The sequence below is a fragment of the Electrona antarctica genome (genome assembly GCF_951216825.1).
Source record: "Electrona antarctica genome assembly, chromosome: 3".
Taxonomy (NCBI): Eukaryota; Metazoa; Chordata; class Actinopteri; order Myctophiformes; family Myctophidae; genus Electrona; species Electrona antarctica.
In genome coordinates, this window is record NC_136808.1 from 12,748,671 (window position 1) to 12,763,860 (window position 15,190).

Sequence of the window (15,190 nt, forward strand, 5' to 3'; positions counted from 1 at the left end):
TAGACATTACAAAGAGGAGACATTGATTGATTGATTGATGTATTAACAGTTTGCAGAATTACAGTACATTTCAAGTACAACTCAATACAAAAGTGGACGACACCATAAAGCATTACACTTCACTTCCAGACAGACGGATGACACATCTCTTTGATCTTTCTTTGCTGTATCGACCGTTGACTAGTGTGGTCTGCCCTCCCTATGCCGTCAGTTCACAAACATCTCGCATGCAGCAGCAGTAGAGGAGAGGAGAGGAGAGGAAGGGGCATGCAGCAGCACTAGAGGAGAGGAGAGGAGAGGAGAGGAAGGGACATGTTTAGAGACCTGCTGCGTAACCATTCTGCCAAATAACGAAGAGGGTGACGGACACCCTTTCGGAGATCATGGGCCACTTCGCCCAAAGAGACAGGAGAAGAATCTGAACTAAGTGAATTAACATCATCAGCTCCGTCCGAGGCTGAAAGAGGCGATCGGTGCTGGTGGACATTTGAATGCGGGAGTTTATTTTAAGTTTATAAAAAAAAAAGAAATGTGGGCGACGATGATGGTGGTGTTGTTGTCGGCGATGAGAGTGAGCTACCCTCTCTTCCTGTCGTCTAGTAGTAGTAGTGGGAGGACAAGATGGCAGCAGCATTGCAGGCAAACTGTGCATGGTATGGCTTCATAAACCCATAACATGTTCACAGTGGAAGCCCTGGATTCTACCAATTGTTACTCTACGTGAAGGTGAGTTAATACGTTGTCAAAATGAAGGCTGTTCTGTTATAATGGCGCTGTTTCATTTACATACCGTAGCTGTGGTGGTAACTTGGAGCTAAGTTGGTGTTGGTGGCTTACTGGCTTTATGTATCATGATGTCACGTAATTAACTATTGTAAGTTATACGTAGGCTATGTATGGAACTCTGGTCACAGATTAAACATGAATAATTATTATATCCCAACTAAAACAGCTCTTTGCCTCGTTGTCTTTATGACACCGTAGCTCACGTTGACTGAAGCTTAATGATTAACAATAAGTAACAGCAGACCAGTGTTTGAGTTCACCTTATGTCTGACTCTTCATAATTAGCTTGTAGATGTTTCTACTGCACAAGAAAAAGATATAGTTCAATGAGACATCAAAGCGTGCAGTAATGTCTCAGCCTGTATGTTCACATACTACCCTTGGACCAAGACTATCATACAGTAGATGCATTTTTTACACAGGTTCAATGTTTGTCTTTAGTTCAATGTTTGTTTTGTAAACGCATTGACAATGAAGGGAAAATTTACGGCATAATGTGTCATTTACGTCATCTCTTTATTGTTAATGGCGTTTAATGTTTGTGTTGGCACCGTTTGTTTTACATCACCATTACATCACCTAATCAAAGTTAGACTTTAATATACTTCACACGGGTGTGAAGTTACTTACTTGCCAAATGTACCAGATATTATATAGCTACAACACCCAGCAGATCTGTTATAGGAGCTTTAGCTATGTAACCAGCTTCATGGTTAGTTGAAGGGAGGGGAGTATAGACCTTTGGACTCACAGACACAAACAACATTATACTATACTGTTGGCCATGGCTGTCAATACATTGAAGAATTAAGATCAGTAAACTATCACGCATGATGTCATACAATAGATACAGGCGCCATGTAATTTATAAGCAGCCAACCACGGGGGCTCCTTGACCCTATGCCTCCTAATATATCAGAAAGATGTTAGGTGAAAATGGATTGATTCTGTATAGCAGCAACTTAGCAAGGCTGTTATGAAGATGGGTACGTCCACTCTCATATTTTCTAGCAAGTCATGGTCAGTCAACAGTAACTGGTCCTCTACCTCTATATGATATATCGGTGGTTTTCAACCAGTGCTCCGGGGACCACCGGTGGTCCTTGAGGGGGTTCCAGGTGGTCCCCAGCAATGGTAACCAAATGTACCCTTATTAGATCTTTTACTCTTGCGAGTGTAAAATGAAACCAAATGGACCCTCTCAAAAGTTCAATTATTGTTAAACACCTGCATCACTTTACAATTAAGTCTACACAGAGAATGTAGACGAATTTCTGTTTTGATCAACGTTTTCCTGTTATCTCTCCTAATGGTACCAACATCAATACAGCATGGAATTGCGGACAAAATCTTACGATAACAAAATATTCTTTAGTTTGGGTCTGAGAGGCTAAATCTCATCAAGTGGTATTCTGTGACCAAATGCAGTATAAATAATGGACCTTGATATGAAAAAGGTTGAAAACCACTGCTCTATATATTATGACATTGTAGTATCTTAATAGTTTCCCAGTCCTTTGCACATTCCTAAATGTAGCATTTTAAGGACCGCTCATGCAATTATGTTATTACCATGCATCCCTCCAGCCTCTCTAGTTGTACGTTAATTAATTGTTATGTCCTTGCAGTTTGATGATGTTTAATCTGCTCAATCTCTCGTCTCACTACATACGCCACAGAAGTGCCACAGAAACACAGTCCTAGCAGACCGTAAAATACATGCCATAATTTCACTTGCCATTGCCATTTGAGAACGTTTTCATTGGGTATATAGAATTTGGAAATAATGTTGGTGACATGCTGAACGTACAATGGTGTAAAATGCAGTTTTTGCCTCACAATTGCTCATGACACACGCATACATTAGTAGCACAATGCGCAGGCCGCAGGGTCTTTTGTTGCCTTATAGAGGAAAATGTATATTGAGGCAAATCTGATTTATTCTTATTTGTGTCTCACGCTGGAAGCTGATCTACAAGCTCACAACACTCTACAGCACCGGCATCCGGTGCACAACTAAGTTTAAAATAACACTGCGACCAGTAAAGAGGCCAGCTAACATACCGGTATATCTTATCTTAATAGGTTGATCTTATGAGTACAAGACTTCCAAACAACAAACCGAAATCATACGTTCACAGTTGAAATATCATGGTGATCACATGCTTTAGAAAATACTGGACCCTTTATCTCATGAGCACGGGACCTCATCATATTCACAAGACACAACTGTGTTTTTAGTGAGATGCCAGGCACGTGAGTGAATCACAGCAACCCTTGCTAAATGTACGAGCTAATGGGTAAACAAAGGCCCACGTTCAACAAATTGCATTCAGTATGCTCCACTTATTTAGAGATGCTGAAGACAAACAAATTGAGTGCAGGGCAGTTCAATGCAGAGTGGTTACACCGAACCTGCATTGATCTGCTAATGGCGGAGGTTCAAAGTTTAGCAGTTTACAGCATTAATGCTGGGATACAGCATTATGACTGGTTTATTTGTTTATTTGTTTACTTGATATAAAGGACAGTCCACAGAAATAATTTTATTGCATCAAAGATAGCTACAGTAAGAGCTAATTTACATCTTTACTAGTCCCTGGGTGGGTGTCGTCGATAGTACATGCATTAATACTTAACCAAGGATGTGAATGTAACACTATTGTTCTTGCTCTAGTCTAGGGTTTTAGTAGAGCCTGGCCATATCAGTTGGCCCATTTTATAAGATATTTACATACCAGGCAGGTGCTACTTCATTTTGCTGTCTCCTTGCATCGGACTGTCCGGACACCACATCGCTGTTCTCAGTATGCCTGCCAAAATGGCTTTGGATTGTAATATTAAAAATACTACGGTATAATGATGTAAATGAGACATGATGCTGTGATATTGTTGCACCCAGTGTACTGTAGACACAGCTTTTTAAAGGGAGCTGTTGTTTGAATAGAGGATACATTGTCGATTGTTTTAATGTTCCACCTTTGGCATCTGAGTAAGACCAATATTATTCCCAAATACAAGTTTTTCTTTGCCACTTAGCCCTGTGCTGTGATGTAACATAGGACCACAATGGAAACAAGTCCCCTGGACTTATTGTGTTATCCACGACTGTACCTCGTACAGTCAACCGATATATCAACATCCACGTTTTTTACTCACTAATATCGATATCTGTAACAATATCAGTTAGGCATTTTGGTCTATTGTAAATTAGTCTTCTGTATGTTTTGACATTGGTTTCTGTCACCTTTTTTGCCTCCCCTCCAAGCAGTTGTTATTTTTGCATTCTTCCACAGAAAATAAATATGTGTATGAGTTGTTCCAGTAAAATTGTAGTAGTATTTCCTGTAGCTATTCCCTGTAGCTTAATGGCAGAATAGAATTGAATGTTTTTGGTTTCTTATCCTGATTCCTCACAGTTCCAATTATGTTTTCTACAATACGCAGTTGAACTATTTGTCTTCCCACTGTTATTATCAGCTGTTGGGTATTCATTCTAGCACTGATATTGCTTTCATCATCTTGGCCACTTATTCTTTTTCGTCTTCCCTCAGGAGCATTTGTTCATTGTGGACACAGACAGGTGTGAGGGGTTTATTTTTTTCCCCTCTAAATTTAATTTGGACCGCCTGGGGTCAAAGGTCAACCGTGTGCAATTACTTAGCAGCCCAAGGTTGCTGAAAAAGTCGTGCAGCTTTGAGGGATGTAACACGATTCCACAGGAGGAGACTGCTGGCAGACCCAGGGAGTATCAGACTTCAGGTGGTAATAATAGCAGGGTCCAGCAGCTGCCACTCTCTTGCCTCTGCTGGCTCTTTTAGTCACCAACCTTTTGTCTACTAGATTTCCCCTCATTGTTGATGTGGTATTGGTGAAGTATGGAAGGGCTTGGCATGCTCCAGTCGCTGACAGGGAAGACGGTAAACGGTGCCAGCAGCAACCATCGCTATAGGGTGTGATTGTGTGTAGAGAGCAGTCAAGGCAACAGAGCTGGCCTTATCTTTCCACCCAGAATAGGGCGAGGGGTGCCTCATAGAGCCACTGTTATCAAGAAGACACTAGTGCTTTCCGTTTGGCAGATTTGCTGGCAGAGGCTTCTTTTCCAGAAGGACTGTGTGACACTACTGTGACAGCCCGACCACACGGCTGCTGTGGCCTGATGGCTTCTTGCTCATGTTTTCTCTATTTCTGTTTTCGTTAAGTGGGAATCCTGATAACTCCTCTAAGTAACGGGAAGGTTGTTAGTTTTTTCTACCACGTGGTCTGGTTTAGAGATGACAATTGTTGTTGTTCATGTGTACTTTTTTATCACATCACATTTTTTGAATTTAAGAGAATAAATCAACAAATAATGAGCATAAACGGACGTTTACGCCAGCCCCCCACCCCTGCCACCGACCCCTTCATAATCCCATCCAAAATTGTCATTAGAGGTGTGAGATTTTTTTTTTGTTGTACTTGATCTTGCGACACGTTATTGATACACTTTTAAAACGGGTCTGAAAATGCACCTTTCAACTGGCCCAAGGGAGAGGAAATGATCACCTCCGTTTCCTCCCCCCCCCCCCCTCCTTGTATATACATAGTTTTTTTTCCTTCCTGTGATGATATAGATTTTTGTTGTTATTGTTCATGTCATGTCTATGAATTGATTGCATAGGACCTAAATGGAAACAAGACCGCAATGATGTTTTTTGGTGCTATCCCTTTTGGACTGAGCGTTTGACTGTACCCTGTTGCTGTTTATATACATTTCTGTCTAATAATCAATCAATCAATCAATATTTCAAACAATGGCGTGTTAGACTTCAGGCTCATTCATAGTCTGGATTTTCGGTGGTGAGGTGACCACCGAACTACAACATGACGTCATGAGCCGCGGTGAAGAGCAAACCACCGCCCCAGCCCTTCTCTCTGTTTTTACTCACCACTGCTCAACGTTATTTCAGCTCCGGTGGTCACCTCACCACCGAAAATCCAGACTATGAATGAGCCTTTCCTCTTTGGCTTTGAAATTACAGAAGGTACTTTGATATGATCAGATTTTTGGACTTTTCATAAATGAATAGCTTCATTTATGAAAGTTTGATTCTGACTAAAGCGATACTTTTTCTAAAGCAGTGTAGCCGAAGTGTGTGTGTGTGTGTGTGTGTGTGTGTGTGTGTGTGTGTGTGTGTATGCGCATGTCCCTGTACGTGATCGTAGCATGAGGTACGTGCACGGTGCACCGCTGGACCTTTCAAACGGGTAAAGTCAAGTGATCTCACCGGAATGTAATCGGGTTGCCAAGTCACATCAAAGAATAATTGTCAGTGGAAATAAATGAAGGATGTTCTGGTGCCGCCAGGAGCAGATGTGAAGGTGACAACGCCTCGCGATGTGACACGTCACCTTGTTTTTTCTTTTTTTTTACGCGCAACACTCGTAGTAGTACAGTATAGAAATGCACTCTGTCGAGGTGCCATACATGGCCTACTTGTGCGCAAGCAGAGCGTGCAAGTACTGCTACTAACTAATGTCTAATACAACTGCTGTTCTAAATCCTTTAGACCCGTTATTGACCAACCTTGAAACTAGGGATGCCAGAAAGTGACCATCAGCCAAATCGTATTATCGACAGCTCTGCCGATTAATAATCGATTAATTGATAGAGAGAGAGGGGCAGAGAAGAGTGGCTTTGCTCAACTTGATGTATACTTCTATTCTCCATGTTCGATATATCATGCAGCCTTCCAATTTTCGATTATGAAATATTAAAATCGATTTCAGAGACTCCCGCGATTAATCGGAAAATCGATTAATCGACGGCATCCCTACTTGAAATGTACCAACCTTGAAATGTACCTTAGTTAGCCTCACAGACCAAATCCACAGTATGATAATGTGTACATCATACATTCCTATTATATGATGATTGATTGAATACTTCATTGGCATAAATGTAAATGGTACAGAGTACAGTCAAAGACACATGGTTTGGTTATGATGAATATGTTATGCTTATCGATGTCTATGTTGTGCTCTTCTCAGTACATGTTCCAGCTTATATCCATGGCTATAAAATGTAAAATATAATAGACTCGATAATAGAGTTTTTTCTTATTTTTTAAAGCTGATGGTGTCATGGCAACACAAACAACTCAACAGTAATGTTGAATAATATTTTCATATTATTTGTAGAGGTCAATCTGGTCAACAGCTTACAGCTTTGTTTAGGGATGGTTCTAAAATATCACACCTGTGTGAACTGAGCGGCGCAGGCTGCTCAACACCACCACTGGCTGGCTGCAGTTATAGTTATAGTGCTCAGTGAGAATGGCCCTTTTTAGACCTGAGGACGATTCTACAAAATGTCTTCTAAATCCTGACCCCCCCCCTCCCCCCGAAACAAAGATTTGAGTTAAAAACGTTCGCTCCTCTGAAAGAATATATATTCAAATATTTGCACCACATGTTCATGATTTTTCTAAAATAGCAGATCTACAATCTCGTAGCGCGACACTCGGTGCCGCGCTATGAGCTTGTAGATCTGCTATTCAATAGCTAAAGTATAACATAATGCTTAAAAGTCCTGAATGTGTTAGGCTGATCAACAGTGCCATTTTAGGTCACCCAGTGGTATTGCAGCTGTTCGTACCACAGACAGACAGACACGCTCGGCCAGTCATTGGAGCGGTTAGTAGGGCACGCATCGCTCGAAAACGCTAGTTGACAGTTGGAAATAACCGTTAGATAAGCACTTAATTGTATCAGGGTCAGGCCTGCCCTGTGTGTGCTGCTGGTTGTTAAAGTCAGTGCTGTGTTAATGTTTACAGGCCGGTTGTACTGGACATAAGATGAGCTTGCATTGACGTTCCACTGATTAGCCCAGTAGGCTCTGTTGCATAAGTGTTCCCTTTAGTACTGGCGCGGCCGCGCGGGCCCTATCTATCTCTGCTTGTCTCCATATGAAGTGAACAGGAAGTGTGCACACAATGAAGAGAGAGCTGTCATGGTGACAGAAGTAACTGGGTGTCTCTGTCTGTGTCTCTCTGAGTTGAAATGGTCTTCCTTTTCAGAGCTTTGCTGCTCTTTACTCTTAACTCTTATGTATTTATTTATTTGGTCGGAACAGTGCACATTGACAAATACAATACAAGATACTGCGGTGTAATACACATACATACACATGAGCAGGTGTAAAAATGCCGGATTTAGCGAATGCTACTTGGAAAGTTTGAGTAGGGACTCCTAGTTGCCTTAGAGAACTATCATTTTATTAAATGAAATGAAATGAATATGCGATAGTTATGTGGGAATAAAGTCCCCACATAATTTAATGAAGCAACGTTTCGGTCACTAGGGATCTGAGGAAGGTCCCTAGTGACCGAAACGTTGCTTCATTAAATAAGACTATACTCTTGTGCCGAGCAGATACAGTGTGTGCGGGTGTACCTTATTGCTTTCTTCTCTACTATGTTAACTTGACATATATTTTGTCTGCTCAAAGATACATTTGATGACAATCAATTCAATGACTAATGCCAATTTTGGCAAAGTAAGAAATCATGGGAATCAAAGGATGTTGAGTCGCATGACAAGACATTTCTGCTTATAATATAAAACGTAGCTGGTGGTTAGTAGTATATGCATATCTTGGCCTATATGTTGTTAAGTCTGAAGTCTTATTATTTAAGGGTTATATGGGCTACTGTTTTACCAGAGGGTGTTCTGGATAAGATCTGTCCAGGATTTGGTTTCTTTGTATTATTGACCCTTAACATTTGGTGACCCAAAAAGAACGGTAACAATTCAGTATCGTGTGCTTTTAACAACGTTCAGTAAAGCATAGCAGCCAGCTCCTTGATATGTTGCTACAGCAACGCATCACACATGCATCTGTTTTTTGCCTGTAAGCAAATTGTTTGGGGTCCAGGCAGGGTGGCAAGCAACCTGATATTGATCTTCTCTTTGACATGCTTCTCAAAGCATTTGCTCACTAACATGTCATGGAGGTGACGGCTACAGGACCATAACCTGCAGTTACCCTGCTTTCCGTCGGTGCTGGCCTGGGACTGTCATGGTAGCACAGCTGCCTTTATACTTGTGCTTAGTTTATATTGCTTAGTTTATTGCTGAGAGCCCAGCGACTGCCCTGCTGCTGAGTGCTCTGCTCAGCCTATTGCATAGTCAGTGCATAGTGCCTACTGCCTAATGCCTGCCAAGAAAGGAATTGTCAAACTATCCGTTTTTAGGGCTGCAACTTAATCGATTACTGCAGTGCTTTTCGATTAATCAAATCATTGATCATTTATATTTTATTTTTAATCGATTAACCACTTAACCCCTTCTGGACGGGAACCCCTTTTGGTGTTTTACTAAGCATTATCTTATACTTTAGCTATTGAAAAATAGCAGATCTACAAGCTCATAGCGCGCCACCGAGTGGCGCGCTACGAGCTTGCAGGTCTGCTATTTTTGAAAAATCGTAAAAATGCGGCACAAATCTTTGAATATATATTCTTTCAAAGCGAACGTTTTTCTTATTTCGACGTCGGGCCTAAATGGGTTAAGCTTCATTTTATATATACTTCATCACAACCGTGTCGTGCAGCAATATAGTGAAAATATCAGCTCATTGATTACTGTTGGATACATAATCCTTTCTGTAATCGTTGTGATGGCAGTCAGTTAGCATAGTGTGCACTTGGAACTTTTTCCTGAGCTGCTCCTCCGGGCCCCTGTCCCTGTGCTGCTACTATGGCGTGCAACATGTCCCACCAGATGGACGGAGCCTTAGTTCCATCTGCATATATAGGACAATAAGAGTGAACTGAAGGCTGAAGCCAGGTATGAACATTAACAAAACTGTTGCATAACTTGAAACCTGTCTCTCTTCCTCGCAATGTATTCATTCATTGGTTACACTCTGTGGGAGCTTCATACATACTGTACATACACCTCTTTCCAACATATAATCCATAATATTGCTATTTGCTACATGAAAAATGTGTGAAGTGAGGGACGCTAATATATTAAAGTCTAACTCATGTTGATTAGGTGATGTAAAACAAACGGTGTCAAAACAAACATTAAATTCTCTTTATTGTTAATGGCATTTAATGTTTGTTAGGTACAAGATGACGTAAATTTTCCCTTCATTGTCAATGGTGTTTTTAAAACAAACATTGAAATAAAAACAAACATTAAACCTGTATATACAGTAGGAGGGGCTAGCGCCCCTCGAAAATATCAAAGGTAGTGAGTGGATCCTGGATAGAGGTTACATATTTGTTTTCACTTTAGATTGTACTTGCGGGCATTGATCTCTGCGAGGTGTACAGTTTGAACAATGAACATATTCTTAGACGGTTCATGATTACAGCTTCCAGCTCTTAAAAGTTGTGGGTTTGACTTGTGGGTGTTTATTCTCTCCGACTTTTAATTATAGTGTATTATTTCTGTCACCAAGTCAGAAAAGGTATAATTTATTGATGTGATGCTATCTCCAGCATGTGCATGTGATTCACCACCACACAGTGTTGTTGTTATTCTGCGAGATAGGAGAGTCTTTTAGAAGCCTGGTGTGACAGTCCTGGAGATGAGGCATGCTCGCCTTCTAAATATGGCTCCCTGAAGGCGCTGTTGATTAAAGTCAAAGAGCTGCCGGGGATGAGCTTCTTTGATGTCAGTGGATGTGCCCCAGAATAAAGGAAGTAGGTTGTGGGCTCTAGGAGGGCACATGGCTAGGGCCTGATAAGGCCATTGAGGCAGAGCAGACTACTGCTCTTGAAGATGGAACGGCAAAATCTTAAAAGATGGAGTGTCGTGATTTTGTTTTGTATGCGTCTTCTATGGAGTTAACATTACTCCCAGGTGTGGTTAGAATATTATATATATGACTATAATATGACTTCCGTGTGTATTTTTGATTTCTTCCTGAAAGCTGAAAGCCTTTGAGTTCAAAAGGCCCAAACGAAATACACCATATATAGTGACATCACAATATCATCCCCTCCCCTAACCCCTCCCCCTTTATCATACAACAACAGCTGTGGGTGTGGCTTCAGTTCAGGTGGATCACCACCCACCAGGCAAACCAGGTATACTTAATGAACTGGTGCGTGTGGCCACATAAAAACATAATTTTCACACTTTCTGTTTTTGAAAAAAAATCTTTCTCTTAGTATAATCAATCATAGTACCTGATTGTCAAGGTTTAGCGGGGGGGGGGGGATATCACGGCGTTCCCTCTTTAAAACCAAAAACTTTCTTTTGTCTACCTCAATTTAGCCAGCAGAGACGTAATCTTTTTTGGCAGGACACAATATTCTCTAGGATGGCATTGTTTCTTTGTTTTGCTCAAAATCAGAGTAAGGGAGAGATGGAAACTCCTCCTGTAATGGGAGAGGTGGCGGCATCATGTGTGCTTGAAGATGCTTCATGGTTTTGTTCCAAACCATCTTTCGATCCCTGTGCTATGTCTCTGTCAGCCTCTCTCTCTCTCTCTCTCTCTCTCTCTCTCTTCTCTCTCTCTCTCTCTTGACATTGGCTGCGTTGTGTAGAGACCTGCATGGAAATGACGGGAAAAGGTCAGGCAAACCTTTCAGAGGTTAGTCATCTGCTATGTGGAGGTAGCAGGGGGCGGGGCTGCAGCATTAGATGGGTGGAGAATTGAGTGTGTTTTCAATCAACTGGGGGATGCTGTCCTTTTTAAGCTTGTGGGGATTGCAGTGAGAAAGACAAATGGCACATGCTACATTTAGGTTAGGAATAATGTTGAGGTCAGTGTTTCAGTTTCACCTCCACCATTTTTTCAGAAGTGACTATCTATATCACAAGGTTGTTATTAGATGCAGTACATGTTTCATAAGTAGGCTATTCTGCATTATTGAAATACCGGTATTTCTGGAATATTATCCGGTTAGGAATAGGGATATCTTAACCACACAGATTTAAAACAGAATATGGTCTACTACTAAAATACATTTTGACATGCTTACAAGCTAATGATCCACTTTGTTTCTTTTCTCTCTCTGTGCAGGTATGGCCTCACAAGTCTTGGTCTACCCACCACACATTTATCAAACCCAGACAAGTGCCTTTTGCAGCGTGAAGAAACTCAAAGTCGAGCCCAGCAGCGGTGTGTACCATGAGAGGGCCCGTCATCCACGGACTTATCTGAACGGCAGAACCGTTGGCATCGCTCATCCCACCAAACAAGCGCCCTCGTTTGTGAACCGAGAGTCGGTGGCGGCCGGCGTGAAAGTGCGCGGCGGACAGAAGGAGCGCCCGGTGCAGACGGTGGTAGTGCGAGGCGTACCGAGAGAACAGGCCGGCAAGAAGGAAGGACGAGCGGCGGTCCCAGCTACTGCGGCCCACAAGAAGCACCAGGACGCAGGGGTTGTCCTCCCCTCGCAGGCCAAGGGACAGCAGCGGACGGACACGGGAAGTGGAGGCAGCAGTGGAGCAGCAGGGGCAGGAAGAGGGGGAAGGGGGAGAGGTGGGGGAGGAGGTGGACAGGAGGAAGAGGGAAATAAAGAAGAAGAAGAGGAGGAGGAGGAGGAGCGTGGAGGTTTGAACTCGGCGGAGGACAGCGCCCAGCGATGCAGCGGGCTGAAACGTAAGAGCGAGGAGCTGGAGAACAGAGGGAGCGCCATGCAGATAGTGGAGGAACTGTCCATGTTGCCCGCCATGTTGCAAGCGACGAATGTGGCGAACGCCGCGGCGGTGCCCGCGCCTGCGGGGGGCGGCGGGGGTGGAGGCCCTCCCAAACAGGGCACAGGAGCAGGCGGAGGTGCGGCAGGGACGGGAGGCATCGATGGCGACTACCAGCTCGTACAGCACGAAGTCCTGTGCTCCATGAAGAACACCTACGAGGTGCTGGACTTCTTGGGCCGTGGCACATTTGGCCAGGTGGTGAAGTGCTGGAAGCGGGGCACGGGCGAGGTGGTGGCCGTGAAGATCCTGAAGAACCACCCGTCGTACGCGAGGCAGGGCCAAATCGAGGTGGGCATCCTGGCGCGGCTGAGCGGCGAGAACGCCGACGAACACAACCTGGTGCGGGCCTTCGAGTGCTTCCAGCACCGCAGCCACACGTGCCTGGTGTTCGAGATGCTGGAGCAGAACCTGTACGACTTCCTGAAGCAGAACAAGTTCAGCCCGCTGCCCCTGAAGGTGATCCGGCCCGTGCTGCAGCAGGTGGCCACCGCGCTGAGGAAGCTGAAGAGCATGGGCCTGATCCACGCCGACCTGAAGCCCGAGAACATCATGCTGGTGGACCCCGTGAGACAGCCCTACAGGGTGAAGGTGATAGACTTTGGTTCGGCCAGCCACGTGTCCAAAGCGGTCTGCTCCACATACCTCCAGTCCCGGTACTATAGGTGAGTAAGTGCATGCATGCGTGATGAGCATAGTCTTTGTTGGTGTCCTGACCTTGAAAGTAAAAAGAAATAGGCCTCCTTAAGGCAAGGAAATGTCTCCCATGCTGCATAACATCCTGCTCCATTCAGAGCCACATACCACAAAGTCTGAAAAAAAAGAAAGAAAATGTGACCCATAGTGTTGTTTACTGGTAGGGGAGAAGTATGTCAATGTTCCCTCTTCCCTGCTGCCTGGGAAAGGAAATGGTGTTCTAAAAGCAGGCTTTGACACAAATCATCGATTGCCTGTCTGAATTTGTGAGCATAGATGCTATTGTTTGCACTCAGCAGGGAGATGTACGTTTTGGCCTCAAGGATTTGTTAAAGTACTGTTGGCAAGGAGCCGGACAGGCACATATTTAAGCAAAGGCAAATTGTAGGCTAATTTCTACAGTGATGATGAGTTGATGACTTAACTTTGAATGTTTGGAAAGTCATCTCTCAGGCATTGCCCTAATTTTTACACTGTAACTTACAAAAGGTAAGACCTATAAACAAACCTTTATCCTCTCGTGTAATAAAAGTCAGATGTATCACAGCAAGTGAAGTTGCAGGACATGGCGAGTCATTTAGCATCAGACAACATGAATGAGGCCACACCATTCCAAAGCTTACGGTCTGCTCTGATGGTAGCAGTTCTCTGATGTTTATGTTAGATGGCTGCCTGTGTTTCTGATGTTCCTGGATATGCACGTGGAAAAAATGCAACGGGACAAACAGATTAACTTGGCTGCAACCTGCAAATGCTTGGGATTTGTTTTAGAGAAACCGGCCTCAAGTTATATCAACTGTTATGTAAGGAGTGGCCCAGTTTAGTGTCTGGTCTGTACCTCTGCTTCACACTCTCAGACAGACTGTGAGACTCTAGTCTCCCTGTGGTCTCTCCTCAGATGAAGATGGTGCACAATAAGGTCTTGTTCTTTTTTTTTTTTTTCACCCTTCTTCCTAAAACTAAAGTCTTCTTTTTTTTTTGCCTTTGGTCTGAAAGTCACCCTCTTTAATTCACAACTAGTTTCAAAGGTTGTTCAGGACACGCACGCACACACGCGCACGCACACACACACGCACTGTCTGCCTACATAGTGACATGATCAAGTGAAATTGTAGTGACTAATAGCCCTGTTGCTGGCTGAACCAATCATTCATCAGCTTCTGTCCATTTAGAATGACTGTTGATAAGTTAATGAGTCAATCTGTCTTTGGTAAGTAAGGACCTGGCAGCTTAGAGTAGAGAGACTATCGAAAGGAAAAAGTCAGCAGCTCACCACTTGCTGCTCCTATATGCTTATATACTGTGCAAAAACACTTTCAATCCCAAGTTTGGTATTCCTCGGGTGAAATGACGACGACTGTATGTGAATCCGGGTCACCATGCTCCCTAGGAGCATAATATGGTCTGTGCACTAACAAACAGGCTGAGGCACCATGCATGCACCCATGATTTATTTTCCCAATGATGAATTAACCCATTTAGGCCTGACGTCGAAATAAAAAAAACGTTCGCTCTGAAAAAATATATATTCAAAGATTTGTGCCGCATTTTTACGATTTTTCAAAAATAGCAGACCTACAAGCTCGTAGCGTGCCACTCGGTGGCGCGCTATGAGCTTGTAGATCTGCTATTTTTCAATAGCTAAAGTATTACATAATGCTTAGTTAAAACACCAAAAGGGGTCAGGAAACGCGTACTGTAGGTCTTTTCACATTTCCATAATTCTTTCTACTGGAGTTTCAGTTTACACACTGACTAGGAGATGTGATTGACCTTTTCCATCGCATTACATAATGTATCCGTGTCAGCCTGTCAGGATATCGTCTTTTTGTGAACGTGGCTTCGACATTTCTTGACATTGTTCCTTGTTAAGTGTGGTCTGGTCTGTGCTCCAAATCAGAAAGAAGGTGCCTTTTTTCTGTATGTATATTTTTTGGTTCAGCACCCGTCAACTTTTTTGAGATGTGCGTGTTTCCATTTTGGATCTTCTTATCTCATCCGTGCTCCAAAT

General features: G+C 43.2%; 1 protein-coding gene across 1 annotated transcript in view; it reads left to right on the plus strand.

Annotated features, from left to right (window-relative positions):
• The first annotated feature begins 212 nt into the window (after nt 1-212).
• hipk3b (homeodomain interacting protein kinase 3b) overlaps nt 213-15,190 on the plus strand; it is a 307,389-nt gene continuing 292,411 nt past the window's right edge. Inside the window, exons 1-2 of the mRNA XM_079497589.1 lie at nt 213-726; nt 11,810-13,148. Coding sequence (XP_079353715.1) covers nt 651-726; nt 11,810-13,148 — 1,415 coding nt within the window. The 5' untranslated portion in view covers nt 213-650. The remainder of the gene's footprint in view (nt 727-11,809; nt 13,149-15,190) is intronic.